The sequence below is a fragment of the Rhyacophila brunnea genome, unplaced genomic scaffold (assembly GCF_057557595.1).
Source record: "Rhyacophila brunnea isolate RB1 unplaced genomic scaffold, BYU_Rbru_1.0 scaffold_14, whole genome shotgun sequence".
Classification (NCBI taxonomy): domain Eukaryota; kingdom Metazoa; phylum Arthropoda; class Insecta; order Trichoptera; family Rhyacophilidae; genus Rhyacophila; species Rhyacophila brunnea.
The window spans coordinates 31,871,343-31,889,841 of NW_028232796.1; the positions used below are offsets into that span (position 1 = coordinate 31,871,343).

The 18,499-nt window shown below is 30.4% G+C and overlaps 1 protein-coding gene across 1 annotated transcript in view; it reads left to right on the forward strand.

The window, feature by feature from the left end:
* Nucleotides 1–18,499, forward strand: part of LOC147075864 (uncharacterized) — a 125,155-nt gene that overhangs the window by 67,866 nt on the left and 38,790 nt on the right. Inside the window, exon 4 of the mRNA XM_085942017.1 lies at nucleotides 7,193–7,335. Within this exon, the coding sequence (XP_085798143.1) occupies nucleotides 7,193–7,335 (143 nt within the window). The remainder of the gene's footprint in view (nucleotides 1–7,192; nucleotides 7,336–18,499) is intronic.

The window sequence follows — 18,499 nt, forward strand, 5'->3', positions numbered from 1 at the left end:
TAAGTCGAGTAGGAAGGTTTGTAAGCCAAATAAATTTATTTAGTCCTAGTTTTCTAATATCTTTTAATATAGCATTATATAACGAATACGTTAGACGCATGATGGACGTTTTTTTTCTAATTACTCAGTTGTACCCCAGAGATCTTACGATTCTACCTCGGTTCAATCTTTTCTTAACATATTTTTATCAATGATACGTTATTTTATACTTTGATTAGGATTGATTATCTTCTTTTAAAGACGATTTATAACTACATAATATTATAAAAATTGTATGGTATGTATGTGGTAAGCACACTATGCAGTGAAAAACGAAATATTTAAAAATAGGAAAATTATTTTAATGAATATTAATTCGGAAACACCTCAGATATATACTTATCTGAAAAAATCATAAAAATTAATCGCAAAAATGTATGTAGTATTTATTTAAGTTAAAGTATTGCAATATTAGTATGATTATAATTGTTTTTCATGATCAAAATAAAATATAGATATATTTGTTTGAGTAAAAATTTCATGGAATTGACCAAAATAATATCTTTTTTTATTCCTTCATATTTCCGCAAAAGGTAGAACAGGGTTCTCAAATAGTTCGTTACAACATCTATAAATTAATGTTAAAAGCTAAACATAATAATATACTTATGGTTTTTTTTTCGATCTCGACTAGGTTTCCAATAACAAATAGTACCTACATGATATGATATTATGAATGCCTGTAATCTTTTTGCTGAACAAAAAATCTTTACATGTTTACGCTAAGTGAATATAAAGAATGGGTTTTTTTTATATTTTCATATAAATATATAATTATATTCATTCGCAGGAGCTTTCTGTAGAATAGCATAATGTTATCGTAAAAAATGAAACTGACAAGGACATCGCATTTTCAAAATTGATTTTTCTATTGAAATTATTACTTACGACCGATTTACCAATCACTCAGACAGACAGACTTGAGTAATTCTTCCTATTTCACGTGTCAATTGACTCGTAGAACACTTTCAAAGATTTCACTCTATATTATGTTTTTATTGTAACTATTTGTTTATTTTTATATTGGGCTCTACAATCAGACGTCAGATTGATTTCGAGACAGATATTTTTGAAGTTATACTTATTTAGGCGCATTTGGGAAAACAAATCATATTGTGTTTTTGTGAGTGTGACATGTAACACATTATTTATTTTTTGACAGAAAAAAACGCACTCGATTGAATTCGAACCACCGATTGTTCGGTTATCAGCCGAACGCACTACCTTTACGCCACAGTATGATACTGCAATCGTGTCTATTATACTGTATATATTACAGTTAAGAATTGTTCCGTTGCCTAGGCAGCGAATTTATTATTGTCGACCATTTGCAATTCCTTACGTAAACAAACGATTAAACGTCAGTTAGTAATATAAGTTAAAGTATATAGAAATAAACCAACGGCGTGCCAATAAGCGGTCCTATTTCTTGAGTGTGTAATTTAACAAGATAGTTAAGAGCTAGTCAAAGAATCTAGTTCATCACATTTTTTGTTTTTGTTTTGTTATGCCAAACAACTATAACTTTTAACGCACGTACATAAGTACACAAACCGATTTTTTAATAATAAATAGGCATTAGCCACTTGCTTTAGACGTCTAGAGGAAGGCTGTAAGGGATTTTGGTCATTACGTGGTTATTTTTTGGACATTACCATTAACCGGACTAATCTGGTTATCAAAGTGTATTCTCAACGGGTTGGCCTCATTTCTTTTGGCATTATACGAAATGCAAGGTTCGTGTCATTGGAAGACCCACAACACTCATGAGTCGGTACAACCATCTAAATAATTCAATATTAGCTTTTAATATTCTGGTGCGGCGAAGATAGTGCAGACGATATAAATGTATGTTAATGATCCTTATAATTATGCCCGTTGTTAGGCCACGCGTACTCGATAGCAATTTGTGTATGCCATGGGTCACAGTAACTGATAGTTGAGTAGCCCTGCATACATTTAAGCTAGGTTTTCATTGCAAGACTTAAAATGCGGAGTGTTTGGGTATGATGAATGTCTCCGGAAACATACAAGCAATTAGAAGCTATACGTAATTGGCGGAATAAGTACGGAAGTCAGTATCATAGTCTAGATTTTGTCCCTTCCTCGCCTCCCGTAGCAATAAAAATGAATACACAATAAATTCTTACATTTTTTTTCGGAATGGATCTCCCTATACCATATTTCTTTGTGACTTGGGCAACCCATTAGATTCATGCTCTGGGAATAAAAGTAATTAAAGTTTCAGAACCGGAATTCGAACACAAGATCCAGGACTTCATAATTGTTGACTAGTCGACTAGTTGACAATGTCTGTTTGAAACGGACGAAGTTGATTCAAAATTGAAGTAGAATTAGTAATTAATATTGTATTTTATTTTAATTATTACACATAATCAATAAGCGCAATATTATGTTACTACTCGTTTATCGCAGGCGCGTGTATTTTTATTCAATAATCGGGCTTGTCGGGATTATTATTTTCTAATGAATACTAAGTGATATTAAATGAAATTATGTCATGTAAAAATATTATTAAGTACTTTTATGGAATTAATAATTTACTTATCGTATATTGAGCCAATAGGTAGTCGTTTTTAATTCCAATTACCTTCTCATCAAAAACGATTTGCAAAGTACTTTCCATTAGACCTTGTTTAAATTTCTTAAGTAGATTATATAATATTTTTATAAGCACGAATGAGGGAGTATTTTTATATTATACTAGCTGAAGTACCCGGCTTCGCACGGGGTCGCTTCGTGGTTATATTTATCTTAGATATTTGAAAAATAATAAGAGGTAATTATTTCTTTAATATTAAAATATCTGTGTTATACAATATGGCAATATGAAAATAATTATAATAGGAGTAAAGGTCAAACATAAGAACACTAAATTAAAATCGAATCCAAAATATGAAAACGTTATTAATGTTATAAATATGTAGTAAAAAAAAAATCAAAATTGGATGGAACAAACAAACAACAAACTTTGTATGTTATATAATAATAATTTAGAAACCGCACACAACTGACAAAAGTTTCATCGCAATCGGATGAATGGTATAGGAACGCATACGAATAGTAGAAGAAGATGATTTTCTAATTCAGAAACCTTCGTGGGCATGCGCATGACAACTCACCAAAGTTTCATTGCAATCGGATTAATGGTATAGGAACGCATACAAATAGAAGTAGAAGATGATTTTCTAATTCAGAAATCTTCGTGGGCATGCGCACGACAACTCACCAAAGTTTCATTGCAATCGGATGAATGGTGTAGGTACGCATTCGAATAGAAGAAGAAGATGATGGTTGTACTAATTCAGAAACCTTCGCAGGCGTGCGCACGACAACTCACCAAAGTTTCATTGCAATCGGATGAATGGTATAGGAACGCATACGAATAGAAGAAGAAGAAGATGGTTGTACTAATTCAGAACTCTTCGCGGGCGTGCTCACAACTGGTCAAAATTTCATCGCAATCGGATGAATGGTATAAGAACGCATACAAATAGAAGAAGATAGAATAGAAGAAAAAAGAAAATAGTTGTAACAATTCAGAGACCTTTGCGGCGTGAGCACAACAGTTGATCAAAATTTCATTGCAATCGGATGAATGGTATAGGAACGCATACGAATAGAAGATAGAATAGAAGAAGAAGATGGTTGTACCAATTCAGAAACCTTCGCGGGTGTTGGCACAATTACTGACGAAAAATTTGTTGCAATCGGATGAATGGAATATAAACGCATACGAATAGAAGAATATAGAATAGAAGAAGAAGAAGAAGAAGATAGTTGTACTAATTCAAAAACCATTGCGGGTGTTACCACAACAACTGACGAAGGTTTCATCGCAATCGGATAAATGGTATAGGGACCATACGAATAAAAGAAGATAGAATGAAGAAGAAGAAGAAGAAGATGGTTGTACTAATTCAGAAACCTTTGCGGGTGTAGGCACAATTACTAACGAAAATTTTATTGCAATCGGATGAATGGAATAGGAACGCATACGAATAGAAGAATATAGAATAGAAGAAAAAGAAGAAGAAGAAGATGGTTGTACTTATTAAAAAACTATTGCGGGTGTTACCACAACAACTGATGAAGGTTTCATTGCAATCGGATGAATGGTATAGGGACCATACGAATAAAAGAAGATAGAATGAAGAAGAAGAAGAAGGTAGTTGTACTAATTCAGAAACCTTTGCGGGTGTTGGCACAATTACTGACGAAAATTTTATTGCAATCGGATGAATGGAATAGGAACGCATACGAATAGAAGAATATAGAATAGAAGAATATAGAATAGAAGAAGAAGAAGAAGAAGAAGATGGTTGTACTAATTCAAAAACCATTGCGGGTGTTACCACAACAACTGATGAAGGTTTCATCGCAATCGGATGAATGGTATAGGGACCATACGAATAAAAGAAGATAGAATGAAGAAGAAGAAGAAGATGATGATTTTTCTAATTTAGAAACCTTCATGGGTATGCATACAACCACTTGCCAAAATTTCATTGCAATCGGATGAATGGTATAGGAACCATACGAATAAAAGAAGATAGAATGAAGAAGAAGAAGAAGATGATGATTTTTCTAATTCAGAAACCTTTATGAGTATGCATACAACCACTTACCAAAATTTCATTGCAATCGGATGAATGGTATAGGAACGCATACGGGACAGACACACAGACAGACAGACATTCATTTTTATATATTAGTATAGCCTATACTCTTCCCGCAAGTGCAAGCAATAAGTTTACAAAGTTTTATCGCAATCGGATGAACGGTATGGCTGCGCATTAAATACGAACAAACAAACACACAAATATTAATTTTTATATATTAGAAGATTTAGACTTTTTTTATTGCATACCGATTCAAATCCAAATACGTAGGTCTAATTTTCTATGAGTATTACTAATTTTTATTAACAAGCTACTAATATAGTTAACTAATATAGAGAGCCCAATTTCTTCCGCGTAAAATACAGAAAAAAAGATATAAAATATCAAAAAATTGATTGGTCTAATGTTAATATCTCGTAAGTGATTTTTTTACAAATTGTGCAGGAATCTAAAAAAACTAAATATTTAATATCCCGTATATTATGTCTGTTATTAGTTTACACATGTAAAGCCTCAATTACATTAAGCTTCTTTACGAGCTGTTTGTTGGCGAATTTATAATCTGCCTGTAAAGTTGCCCAGTGTAATCATCGAACATGTTAGCTTGCTCGATGATTACACTGGGCGACTTTACAGGCAGATTATAAATTCGCCAACACACAGCTCGTAAAGAAGCTCAATGTAATTGAGACTTTACTACATAGCATGCCAATAACCCATTACGTAAAAAGTGATAAAGTAAACCACATAACGCCTAATATAATGATAACATCCAATAAAATGTGATATATTATTAATAAGCCAAATTTAACATCCAAATTTGTTATACTTCTTGTTGTTTTACCTTTTAAATATTTCTAAGGTGACATTTTGAAACTGAATTCAACACATGTCATGCAACACACTTGACAGCTTAGAGGCAAGATACGGGCGATTACTAAAATGACTGTTCAGTTTTTGTTAAAATAACAACAGATACGGAAATTTCGCAGTCGATATGCAGTATTTTTGTTGTTTTTCAAAAGTCATTTTCGTTATATGGGTCAGATACGGGGTATTAACATTAGACCATCGGTATGTGAATTTGATTAGAATTTTACAAAAATCAATGAAATAAATAATAGTTGGGTGTAGGCATGTGTCCAGTTACCCGCTTTATTTGTTTAACGAAAACAAACCACGCATTCAATATAACACAAAAATAAATTGTTCGTGTATAACTGACTGACAGCGTACGAGTCAGAAGCTGTCTTAAAGTCAGTCATACACCATCTTGTTTGACCTTGCACATGGATATCATCATCATAAGTGGCCCAACAATCCAGGGTTGGTCCTAGCCTCTTTAGAGAACTTCCTCTATTTCCGCCAATCCATGGCCAGTGTCCTACATGTGTTTATCCTGAAAGCCGCTCTTGCATCTCTGTTGACACCGTCCAATGTTATACGTATCCAATTAAACATATCTCTTTATATATATATATGGAGATGATGATATCATGTCGATTTTTTTTAATCAATTGATTTTTACTTGATTATTGAATTGACTGGCAATTTACCGATATGATAATATAACCAAGAGACTCCAGTGGAGTGAGGAATCATGGGAGATAAGTAGATTGTCCTTGCCATTTATATGAAAATGCATTTCATACATTACAAGAGACATTTTCGCAATTAGACAAATCATAATAGACCCTACTGATATAGTTATGGTTGAGGAAATGCTGACAATTGCCTCCGCATCATTGTTTTGTTTTGACAACAACACATACATATTAAACCGTGTCACCTTTGTGTTGCTTAGTGGTATGATTGCTTCATATAATATGTGTCCCAATATCAGAAAAAAGGTTAAATTTAATAATACAATTGGATACATACAGTCAAGTCAGATTTTTTTTTTGTCAAACTTTATATAACAACCCAATGGAAAATTTAAAGAAAAGGAATTGTACTAGAGATTGAAAGCTTTTTATTATTAGCCTAACTTTATTTCAAAAAGTTTTTCCAAAGTCGTTTAAATATATTCAATTTTAGATGTTATAAAAAAATTAATTATAATTTACCTCTTATGGTTTTTATTTAGAGTTTAATTAAATTTTAAGAAACATACTAACACTACATAATAATATATTTATTTTCTTAATTTTGCGATATTATTCTATGTTGACATTAGTGTGCGGTCTTGTAAGTTTGACTGAGAAGTACCGACGTAGGCATTATGATCCTCACAGTCTACCTTCGTACAAAAGTCACTTTTTGCCTGCATTGAAACTGCTATTTTTTTAATATTGATGATTTTAATTATTACACAATTATTATCGATAGTAACTGTGTAAAATTATATTAAATTATATACAATTTTGCATACAAAAATGCTTGGTAAGAAAGTAATACATTACACATGAGTAAAATGTCTGTAAGGACCCACACAACTGAAATAACAATCCATTGCAACAGTAAAATAGTTAAATCACTAGCCAAACTAATCAATCTATCTCTTTTTTCAGGGCTTACAAAAAAGGGATGGAGTGTGTGGAGTCGTGGAACAAAGAATGCCTCAGTACAGAGTCGAGATTAATGGCCGAAAAACAAATGGCCAGCGCTCAACTATTCATGGGACTATTATGCTCTGAAGGAGAATTCAAGAAAGGTGAGTTATATATTATATTATTTTCAAATTAAACTTTGTTTATTTACATATAGTGAACTTTACTAATAACAAATTCAAGATGTTAACAAACAAACAAAAATTATAAAAAAACCGTAAATATTAAAGAAAAATAGATTTTTATTGATCAACTAAAATAAAGCAACTTTTTGTTCACATTTTCCAGCGGGTGTTTGACCACAGTCTTTTGTACGGGTATTATAATTTAAAATGTAAAATTGATTTACAAATTTAATTTAAAATTATTCTAATAATAAGTAATTATAAAGATCTATATTTATTCACATTTTTTTCCGACTTACACGCGTTGTAAAAATAGAAACTCTCCCATTCTTGTTAGTATTGACTTGTGTGACCCTGATAATTATCTTATAAATCTGGATCATCCGTTGTTTGTTCTCCCAAGCTGAAGAACTGACCTGCTATTATTGGTAGTGCCAATTATGAGGGCAATAATTGTGGTCAATCAAATCGCTTCGGATATTGATATATTCCACTCACTTGAGGTGAGGTTAGATGGACGTTGTTTTACGAATTTTTAAGATAGGATACAAAATTCAATTGGTTTGTTTCCATGTAGGTAGGTGAATTAACAAAAAAATATTGTGAAGACATATTACACACAACATTTTTATTAGCTCGTATTCTTGTTTGTTTGGTGGTTGCTTATCCAGTACAAATCTTGCAATCATTTTTTAACTAATTTTCCGACTAGCTAGACATTTGAAACTTATATATCAAAAAATGATGCAAATGCATTTTTTAATACTTTTAACCATCTTTAAGTAGAATTGAATTCATTTTCAGTTAATTCTATTTTGTATGAAAAGTTATTTCGGAAGAAATCCGTAATCCAATCAACGATTATTGGTTGCTAAGGGGGTGGTCCTAGCAACTTAATTATTAATATATGTGCGTTACTATGAAAATCAAAATGACATTTCAGTATTGTATATTTGTTTGTGTATTTTTTATTTACTCCATTGTATATATAAAGTTTTTTTTATCTTGTAATTATTTTTAATGTCATTTCGTAAACGTTTAAAATATTTTGTAATTTGTCATGTTCATTACATTATGTAAAATAAATTGTGTGCGAAAAACATAAAATGGTATCTTAATAGTAAAAGATGTAATTCACTTAAATCCCCATCTTCGAAATTCAAAATTAAAAAAATCAAAACGTCTCTAATTTGGTGGATTTAAAGAGAATTTATACCTTGAAAACCGACAAACCGATGAAATAGGAATATTAAAATGGGTAATTCTGATTTTAAATTAAATATTCTCTGGGAAAATAAAAAGCGATCGATTTTCCAATAGGCCTGTTTTATATTCCGGATAAATTGAATGACGCGTTTGATCGGTAAGCATGACTTGAAATATTTCACGTCAAATTATATAGATGATGTGTTTAAAAATAATTTGACTCATAACACGTTTTACATTAAAATGCTCTCGTGATGTTAATGGATGACTGATGATAAAACACTAACTGATTTTAAATATTTTATACACACAATAATTAGTAGAATAATTGAAATATTTTTAGTATGGCAATTTAAATAAATATATTTTTTTCCAGGGGCGGTAGACAATTAACCGTTATGTTCCCTTTCACGTCACAATAATAAATCCAGTTTTCCTGTATACGTGCGTATTGGGGATAAAAATAATAACGTTTTACTCTTAATTTAATGATCCTATGTAGCAGTATAAAAATCTATAAACAATCGTCTATAAACACTGACGCATTGTTTTCCAAACTATTCCTAGTGGCCCGATGATTTTTGCAACTGTTAAACTTGTGATTGCCTATACGTACTGGTCTAAATGTAATACAAAATGGATTTTAATGTTTATACAGTTTTAATAATATATAACTAAGGCATGTAGTCTTATAAAAACGTTAATTAAACTAAAACCAATAAAATATCACAATCATTATACAGTTTATTGTTAACTTGAAATAATTATCATACGGCAGTGGCAATATTACAATAATTAATTGTCAATGCTCCCAACAAAGATACAATCACTTTTGCATGCAATTGTACGTAGTGCAGGAAGAGACAGCTTATGCGTTATACAAAGACATTTATTATCTCACCACTTCTCATAATATATTATTTTTATAGTTTACACACTTATAAAATTCTGAGTTAAAAGCAATGTATTTTTACGCCCAATGTTTATCTGTGAATGCTATAATGAACCTATATTATATTGAATAGTTTCATAGTTTTGTGAAAAACGAAACACTTTTATGCTACTTGATGTTTTGTTTCTGTAGTCCTAGCGTCTTGCCAAACATTACTTACCATGAAGTAAGTAGTTGGCGTCTACTTCAACGTTACTTTTGGCGACCGCATTTCAACGTCGCTCAAAAAGCTTACAGCTCCAAACCGCATGTATCGGAAATCATTGCATCGCAGTAGCTTTTGGCGTAATCGTTGCCACGCGCTCATACTACTCCGATAGAATGTAATGCCAGATCCTACTCATGCGTAACGGATAAAATTAAACAATATTTTTCATTTTACAACGTTTTCTTAGCTCGTATTCTTATTTGTCCGGTGGTTCCTTGTCCGTTGCAAATCTTGCAATCAATTTTTAACTAACTACTGACTAGTTAAACATTTGAAACTTTTAAAATATATCAGAACACGATGCCAATGCATTTTATTAATACTTTTAGCCATCTTTAAGTAGAATTGAATTCATTTTCAATTAATTCTGTTTTGTATGAAAAGTTATTCTGACACCATTATTGGTTGCTAGGGGTCTGGGGTTCTAGCAACTAAATTATTAATATATACGTGCGTTATTATGGACATCAATATGACATGTCAAAATGACATTTCATTATTATTTCTATCAAGTCCAATTTTTTTGGTCGTTTAAGCTAGTCAAGTCAAGTTTATATGATTCAACAGAAAATTTAAAAACGTTGTATATAAATTTTTATCTTGTAACCATTTTAAACTGATATCATAAGTGTAACTAAACAGAGTCCAAATCCAACATAAGTATTTTTTTTATTTTGTAAAATCAGTTGTACAATAACGTGGGAAAATAATCAGAAGTTTAAAAAATACATTTATAATATCTCACAATGAAAATATATCCATATTTTGCTCGTACATATTTGTTAATTTTTAAGTAGGTTAAGAAAATCACGTCTAATTTAAGGCATACTCTAATAATGTATTTAATTCATGGGGTGGTTACTTCCAAAAGTTGGTTAGTCTCGAAATCACGTTATGGAGTAATTGCAATTTGAAAGTTTGACATGCCCTCTAAAATAATGCTCATTTATTTGTAATTCATGTACATGTTCTATATATCGGATAACATTGATTTTTTTTAAGCATACATAATTGGACATTGGACAGAAAGTTGCCAGTCCACAAAAAGAAAAAAAATGAGATATGATGCGAGAGGGTTTTCTACACGTTCTGCTGAAAATAACCAAGCCGCAAAAAATATTCTTGAAATAAAATACTATTTACAATTTTACATACATTTTTAATATTATGTTATTGATAAAGTGCCATTATCTGAGCTCGACATTATTGTGGACTGGCTACATTCTGCATAGCTACGTTCAATTATAATATGCCTATTGACACCTAATCCGCTGTTAACTTAGAATACATAAATTGTCGACTAATCAACTTTTGGCACAATCCATGATATATTGTAATATTTATTTACACTTATACTATAATATACTATAAGTGTAAATAAATATAGGCTTATCGTATATAGTATACCTATACAATAAACCTAATTCAGCGTTATTTTGTTAAAATGAAAATAAATACAACTATCGAAGGTTTATTAAATTTTCAATGCAGGCTACTTCTGGTACTACTGATTTTCAATAAGTAGGGTTTGGAGCTGTAGTCTGTTGGGCAACATTAAAATTCGGTCGCCAAAAGCTCCAACAATTTATATCATAAAATTGCCTCTACCTTGCATTCTGATAACTAGCGTTTGGCAAGACGCGGCACAGTGCTCTATCACAAATAATTTTGTTCCTATTTTAAAAATCTGCATCCTGTTGGTTTGTCTTTTATACCCAAATAATTAATGTTATTTTTTATCTGTGAATGGATCATACTAATAAATATACTGTTAATAATATTGTGATAATAATTTATTTTTCGTTTTATAGGCCTTGAAAAAGAGTACAAATTGTAGTATTAAATTATAACATACGACAGTAAATATAAATTAAAATTAATATACAATTTTCCTTGGAGTGGAACATGCTTTATTTATTTTTTCGCGGAATCCTTAAATTTGCCTCGTAGATTGCGTGTGGCACAGGTATAATGCCGCAGGGAAGTACATATAAAAACGTCATGTTTCTGATCAGATGTTTACGACGTTGAAAACATTTATTTACACGTTCCCTCATTAAATACTTAAAACGCTCACAACATGACAGGAAACAATACAAAGTGAAAACAGTAGGTAACATAATAAAACCAAATTTGATGACAATTATTTAATTCGCCCAAGTAAATTAAACAATATTAAAAAAACAGTTTGACAAAAAATAAATAATATCGTAGAATTGCTAGTCGATCTTTTAAGCATTTTGAGTTTATTAATACATATGAAGAAGTACATATATAATTAAAAAGGTGTACAAGAAAATAAATAGAATTGAATTAATCATGTAAAGGTACTTCTTTCGATAGGTATATTAATTTTAATATATCGACAGGGATAAATTAATAATTGTAAGTCGACATTGCTCAATTTATTTAAATATTTAATTACTTAACTATTTCTTTAATTCAACGAATAATTCATAGGATTTAAGAATGTACTATTCTAATTATTGAATGTACATAATTTTGCCAATAGAAAAAATCTTTTTCGAAAAAATGACGTCTGTTAGTAATTAAAGTAATGAGTACTTTAATTAACAATACAAAAATCGATTGCCTACCGTAACTCAATTCAGAGAGCGCTTATGATTTAAAATTTAAAACTTAAAATTTGTCACAATTAAGCATGGCAGTCGTAGCATAGTGGTAATGCACAAGGCGCGAAACCCAAAAGACGCAGGTTCGTTTCCTGCCAGGTGTCTTACTTTTTTCGATTTTTTTTTTCATGCGTGTCTTCAGAATTATGTATGTTATTTAACAATAATATGTAATGGATTCCGAATATTAATGAAATATCTATTATTAATTATTACAACACCACTCCCCGAGAAGAAATCTTAATCCTTTACCTCTGCCGTCTACAGTAAAGCTACTGACCCTGAAAAGACTAAAGAGTTATAATAAGTACCTACACCGATTGTACAAAATTTAAAATATCTTTGGAATAAAATAATATAATATATTGATATTGGAAGCAATGTAGTTATACAAAGTTATCGATTTCTCGGTTAGCATAGAGAATATACTTTAGACTTGTAGTGGTCAATGACTTCGGGCCTTCTCAGCGTAATTTTGACAGTGTAAGAATTAGCAAATTATTTAAACTATTGCACCATAGTCGCATCTACAGTCAGCATATTCTACACGCGTGACATCTAAGTGTAATGATGCAGAGACCAGCAGATTTCTCAATTGCAAACTTCATCAGCAATGACTCGCAATTTACCGAATATGCATCCATATAATTACCATCATATTTGATTAGTTGCTCAGTCTAAATATTTATTAGTATCAATTATAATCTTGGTCCGATCAGTATTCAATTTCACTGAGTTGGACCTCGGACCATTATCATAAGTATTGTAACATAATGCTCCTGTAACTCTTGTACGGACTGTTTACGCTGCAAATAAAACTCGCTCCTCCATCCATCGGAGAAATCACTAAATATTGACTTCTCATCTCTCCTCCTGACGACTCTCCATCTAAACCTCCTGGTCATCCCAAAACACTGCGGTCTTGTCCTTTCAACAACGAGACTCGCAAATGACTTTAAATTATCCCAATCCATATTTTTCCAATGTGTTATAATAATATATTCTTGAATTTCAATCGAGCCAATTAATATTGTGGCGAATGAGGAAAGGATTAATTGGGTCAAGTGATTTTTCTAGCTACTTTATAAGTAAAAAGCTTATGAATAATTATTTCCAAGAGCAACCTACACAATATTAAAATATATAATAATGATAAATTATAATATTATAATGGTTGCTGCAAAAAAAACTGTCGTATTTAAAAAATTAACAAATACAATTTTAAATTAGTTTAGCATATAATATCGTCCAGATAATGAATGACCTTCATTCTCGAAATATATTTATAGGTGATATCTGAAGTTTTACATCAGTCAGTGGATCATTTTTCTTTTGTTGAAATTTCTTGGTATATAGCAAACAGGCTTGATTCTCAGATCTCAGTTTTTAGATAGTCTCAAAGAAAAAGACAAGAGAGGTGATTCTGGATGAATGTCTATCCAACATCACCGCGTAATGATATCATTCCTTAAAACAATTCTCGAAAAAAGTTCCGTTATTCTCGTCGTGTGAGCGGTGGTTCTATCCTATTTAAATCTCACATGTGTTTTATGGTATGGTCTATATAACTTATTATTTCAGAAAAACTTTAAGAGTGGGTTCATTTTCTGACCTCCGCATAGTTAGTATATAGCCTTGCTATATAGCTACTATATAGCTTTTGAAACTCCCTTTCTTTAGACTGTATGGATACTGTCCGAGTCTATCCGACTGACTTTATCTTAAGTATGCTCAAATACTGTTTATTAAAGTTTTTACAATATCTCAACTAGCATGAATTTGGTAATGCCAATTGGGAAAGCAATGACTGTGTTCAATCAAATTGCTTCGGTTATCGATATATTATTCTACTGACGTGAGGATAAGTGGGGACGTGTTTTAAACTATTTTTTAAGATAATGTGCACACTATTTGCCCAGTGTACTTCCATGTGCTTTTTATAGGTAGGTACACATTTTACCCTGTATTTTATTTACACTTATTCTTTTAAATCATGTTGTGAAAGCTTTGAATTTGTAATTTGACGTTTTCATTTAATGTAAAACAAATATTTTTTAAATTTGAAATGATGCCCATGTAAGAAGGCTTTTACGAAGTTCAAGAGGATTTTATTCGACCCAGTTATGAAATTTATGATTGTCAATATCTTCAGGTGCATATAAGTGTGCTTTGTGACTTGTTTTTATACAATGTCATTTTCCGAGGGAAAAAATAATAATGAGAGAATGGGGAAATGGCACAATTAACTACCTCACTGTGTTGACAGTTTTATAAGGTCTGTAAGTTTCGTGATCTTTAATTTAACACTGTTTGACGTAAAAAATCAACACATAACAACTTCTGCAGAAAATATTTCATTGATCCAGTTGCATATAGGTCATAATCAGTAAATTCGAAAATTCTCGTCTGCTTGGTGATCATATAGAATTATTTTGAATTATCGCAATAACAAACGCACTGTGAACATCCCTCGAAGTAAATTATGATTGCAACTGAAAACGGTAATGTATATGCCATTGTAAATGACAACATAGTTACTCTGACACATTTAATTTTACTAGCACTGAGGTTTCTTTTACTGTACTCATATTTCTTGAAATTGAACATTCTCATAATGGGCTTAAAGTGCAAAAGCTCTATATTGAAATTCATATCAAACACAGAATAGCTTTTACTTTGCGTTTGTTTATTTGAAATATTGCTCACTTAATTTCATCAACAAGTATTTTTTTCCACGCCAAACAATTTTCCAGCCATTTTATATTACTTTTAAATGTCTTAGAGAATATGCTAAAATTCTTTTAAGGTATTTAAAACTTTTTCAAAACATTGAATTAACATTTCAAAAGGTTTTTCAGTTCACGCTCAATAAAGCAATTTCAATCAATGGTAATTTAGAGAGTATTTCAGATTCTCTTTCTTACGGTTTTTCACCTGCACTTGATTTAAAAAGATTATCTCTAGAAAATAAACGTTTGATTTTGCTTAAACGATATTATTTTTATCGTTAAGTAAAAGCATTTTACTTTTACCATAAAAAAGTTTCTTTAGTATAAAACCATTATCTAGACTTTTTCTTTTCATTTATTACTACTCTGACATTGAATTTATCGCAATATTACCTAAAAATTTGCAAAAAACAAAGATGTTGAAAAATCATCTGCATAAAAAATTGAAACTGAAAATAAGTTACTAAGAGTTATTCCTAGCGCACGTACACTTGCATGGATTTACTTGCGCCAATAGTGTGTATGTTAAACGATTGCGATAAAATAACTGTTAACACGTAAAAGTGCTGACTGTCTCGCCAATCTCATTCTTCAAGAGTACACGAGACGCGATGTTGACAGTCGTGAAAATCGGTTAACCTCAAAATGAGTCTCTGCACGGTGTAGTTCGTTTTTTTTCCGGTAGGTTCGCCACTATCATTGTACTACATAGTTATCGAAAAAATCCCAACTATCGCGTGAAAATTCAGAAGCGTTCGAACTTTTTTTGATTCATGCATGCAATCTTGCAGCTTGCAGAATAAGTCAGGTTTACACGTGAATTTTATTGTTATTGCCGCGATAATACGTACCGCCAGCAGTAAATCCATGCACGTGTAAACGGGGTAGAAGTTTACTTAATAACGAGTTATTATGCATTGCAAATTTATTAATTGCACAAATACAATATGCCGTCATTATTAAAATGAAAAAAATACGTAATCTCTCAAAAAACAGCAGGTATGGAACCTAAAACATATTTTTTTAAAGTATCTAACTAAATATTATTATCAAAAAGGAGATGCCACTGTTAAAAAAATCAGATGCCGGTCGAAAAACTAAAAAATAGCTTTAAACTACCACAATATAACGTTTGATAATAAATGCACTGCAAAAAATGCCCTGAAATGATGAAAATTTCTTCAGATATTCGAAATATCTTATCGTACAATTGCCACAGTTTAATTTTCAATATTCAAGCACATTTCTTTGCATGTTATTTGACCGGATGTGGAAAAAAAATTGAACATCACTGATATATTATACAATTTACTTAATAATCCGTGCTTAAATCAGAGCTTCAAATGGACCGGAACGCAGCTGCGATTCATGAAATCTTCATCGCAATCTTTTTCGCGCAATTTAAAAATTATTTCTTATTTTAAATTGCGCTTTGGTATGTGAATTATTAAAAAAATAATTCCGAGTATATTACATATTTTTTCTTAAAGTTTAATTTATAAACGCATGGTACATAATAATATATAACAAAAAAATTAAACACGTTTTAATATTTTTGTAAAATTATCGAGCGCTCCTGTTAGTAAAATACTTAATTTCGAGTGCTACTAAACTTAGTTCGTTTGGTAGGTAAATGCAATAAAATATTATCATAGTAGAAAATCGTATAAAGTATTTTTATTACAGTTTTGAATAAGTACCATAAATAAGAAAAATAAAATTGATTAAATAAAAATAAATAATATTTTGTTATTATATAAAAACTTTTTTTGAGATATAATAAATCATGTGTCCAAACGAAATACAGTAAGGAGGAATGCAAAATCTGAAGAGAGATTGTATTTCAGTGTAAGTCGGTGGAAGTAAGAAAAGGTATTCCTTTTTGTTTCCTCCGTATGTGAAATAACACAAATTGGGTAAAAGGACTCTTAAATAATTATATAGAAGGACTCAATTTGACTGAGTGAATCTAGGCTACTAATTATTTTTTTATCGAATGAGAGTGATACTAGGAAATTTATAACAACGAAATCCCTTCAGTCATAATATTCGTCTTGGTGAATTATAATAAATAAAGAATTATAATAAAAAAAATAATAAATTAAAAAAAATATTATAGTAAAGGGTTAATTTGTGGACGTATGCCTTTTAGACCAGTGGAAAAGGGTGGAGGTAGGCTGTTAAGATCCTACATAAATAAAGCATAATAAACTTTGTCAGCCATACATAAGTATGTGTTTTTATAATATAACTAAAACTACAATTTTACAGATGGTGTTGGTTAATTTTTTAAATTCAATTAAACCATAGAGAATAGTAAAAATATATAATAAAATATCTAAAACTGTGCCATTAATTAATTTATTGATAGAATGATATTTTTATTTATTATGGTTTGGTAAGACATGTCGTAATGAATTAAAAAAAAATAACCAACAACTTGTGTAATATAGTATATATTCTTAGTTCAAAAAAACAAATACATATAATTATTATCAAAATTTATTGTCCACTGTTAATGTCAGATCTTAACAGCCTACCTCTACCCTTCGTGACTGTTTTAGACACTTATTTTACGACAATATTATATTAGTATTTATTTTCACTAATTAATTTATATTTAAATGTTGTACATTATTTATAATTTTATTCACCTAATTAAATAATAAGTATAATATGTATATAAGAAAACATTTTTAATTTTGTTAACACAATTAATAAAAAATAGGTAAATAGATTAAAAATCATTAACTATCATATGAATCAAGATTTATTGATATAGTAAAAGAATAATTTACCTTGAATTTGCACAGATACGATTAATTTTTCTACTGCGCAGTAATTAGGTAAGGTAATTTTCATTGATTAGTGTTTTAGTTTCTATCTATATATTATATATATATCTATAATTATTATTTACAATATTTACATCAACAATATTGAATGGCTATTTATCGCTCGGAGTCCTTTCTATTATGTCTATTTTTTTGACAAAACTATTGAGCTTCACGCTTATGTGGTTCATTTATAAAACCTTGATTGTAAATAACAAAAGATCGACCCCAATTTTAACGGAATTTTAAATATTTTCTCAGATTTTTTTACGATTAGTAAGTAAATCGGTCGTTTAAATGGTTGGTACCATGCGGTGTAGATATTTTTTTGATAATAGACCAGTTAGTAGCATTCGTTACTGAAGACAATATAACAAAAATAGAAACATTAGAAACACACACTCATTAATTAATATTGGTGTATTACACACACTATTGCACGTGTAAATGTGTGCTTCATTTTCGTAGGACACTCACACATTCATAACCCTGAATCAATATGCGGCGTATTGAATATAGCCTATCGGTATTATATTTATTATTTGTTCTTTGATTGTGGCTATTGAAGATATTTAAAGATA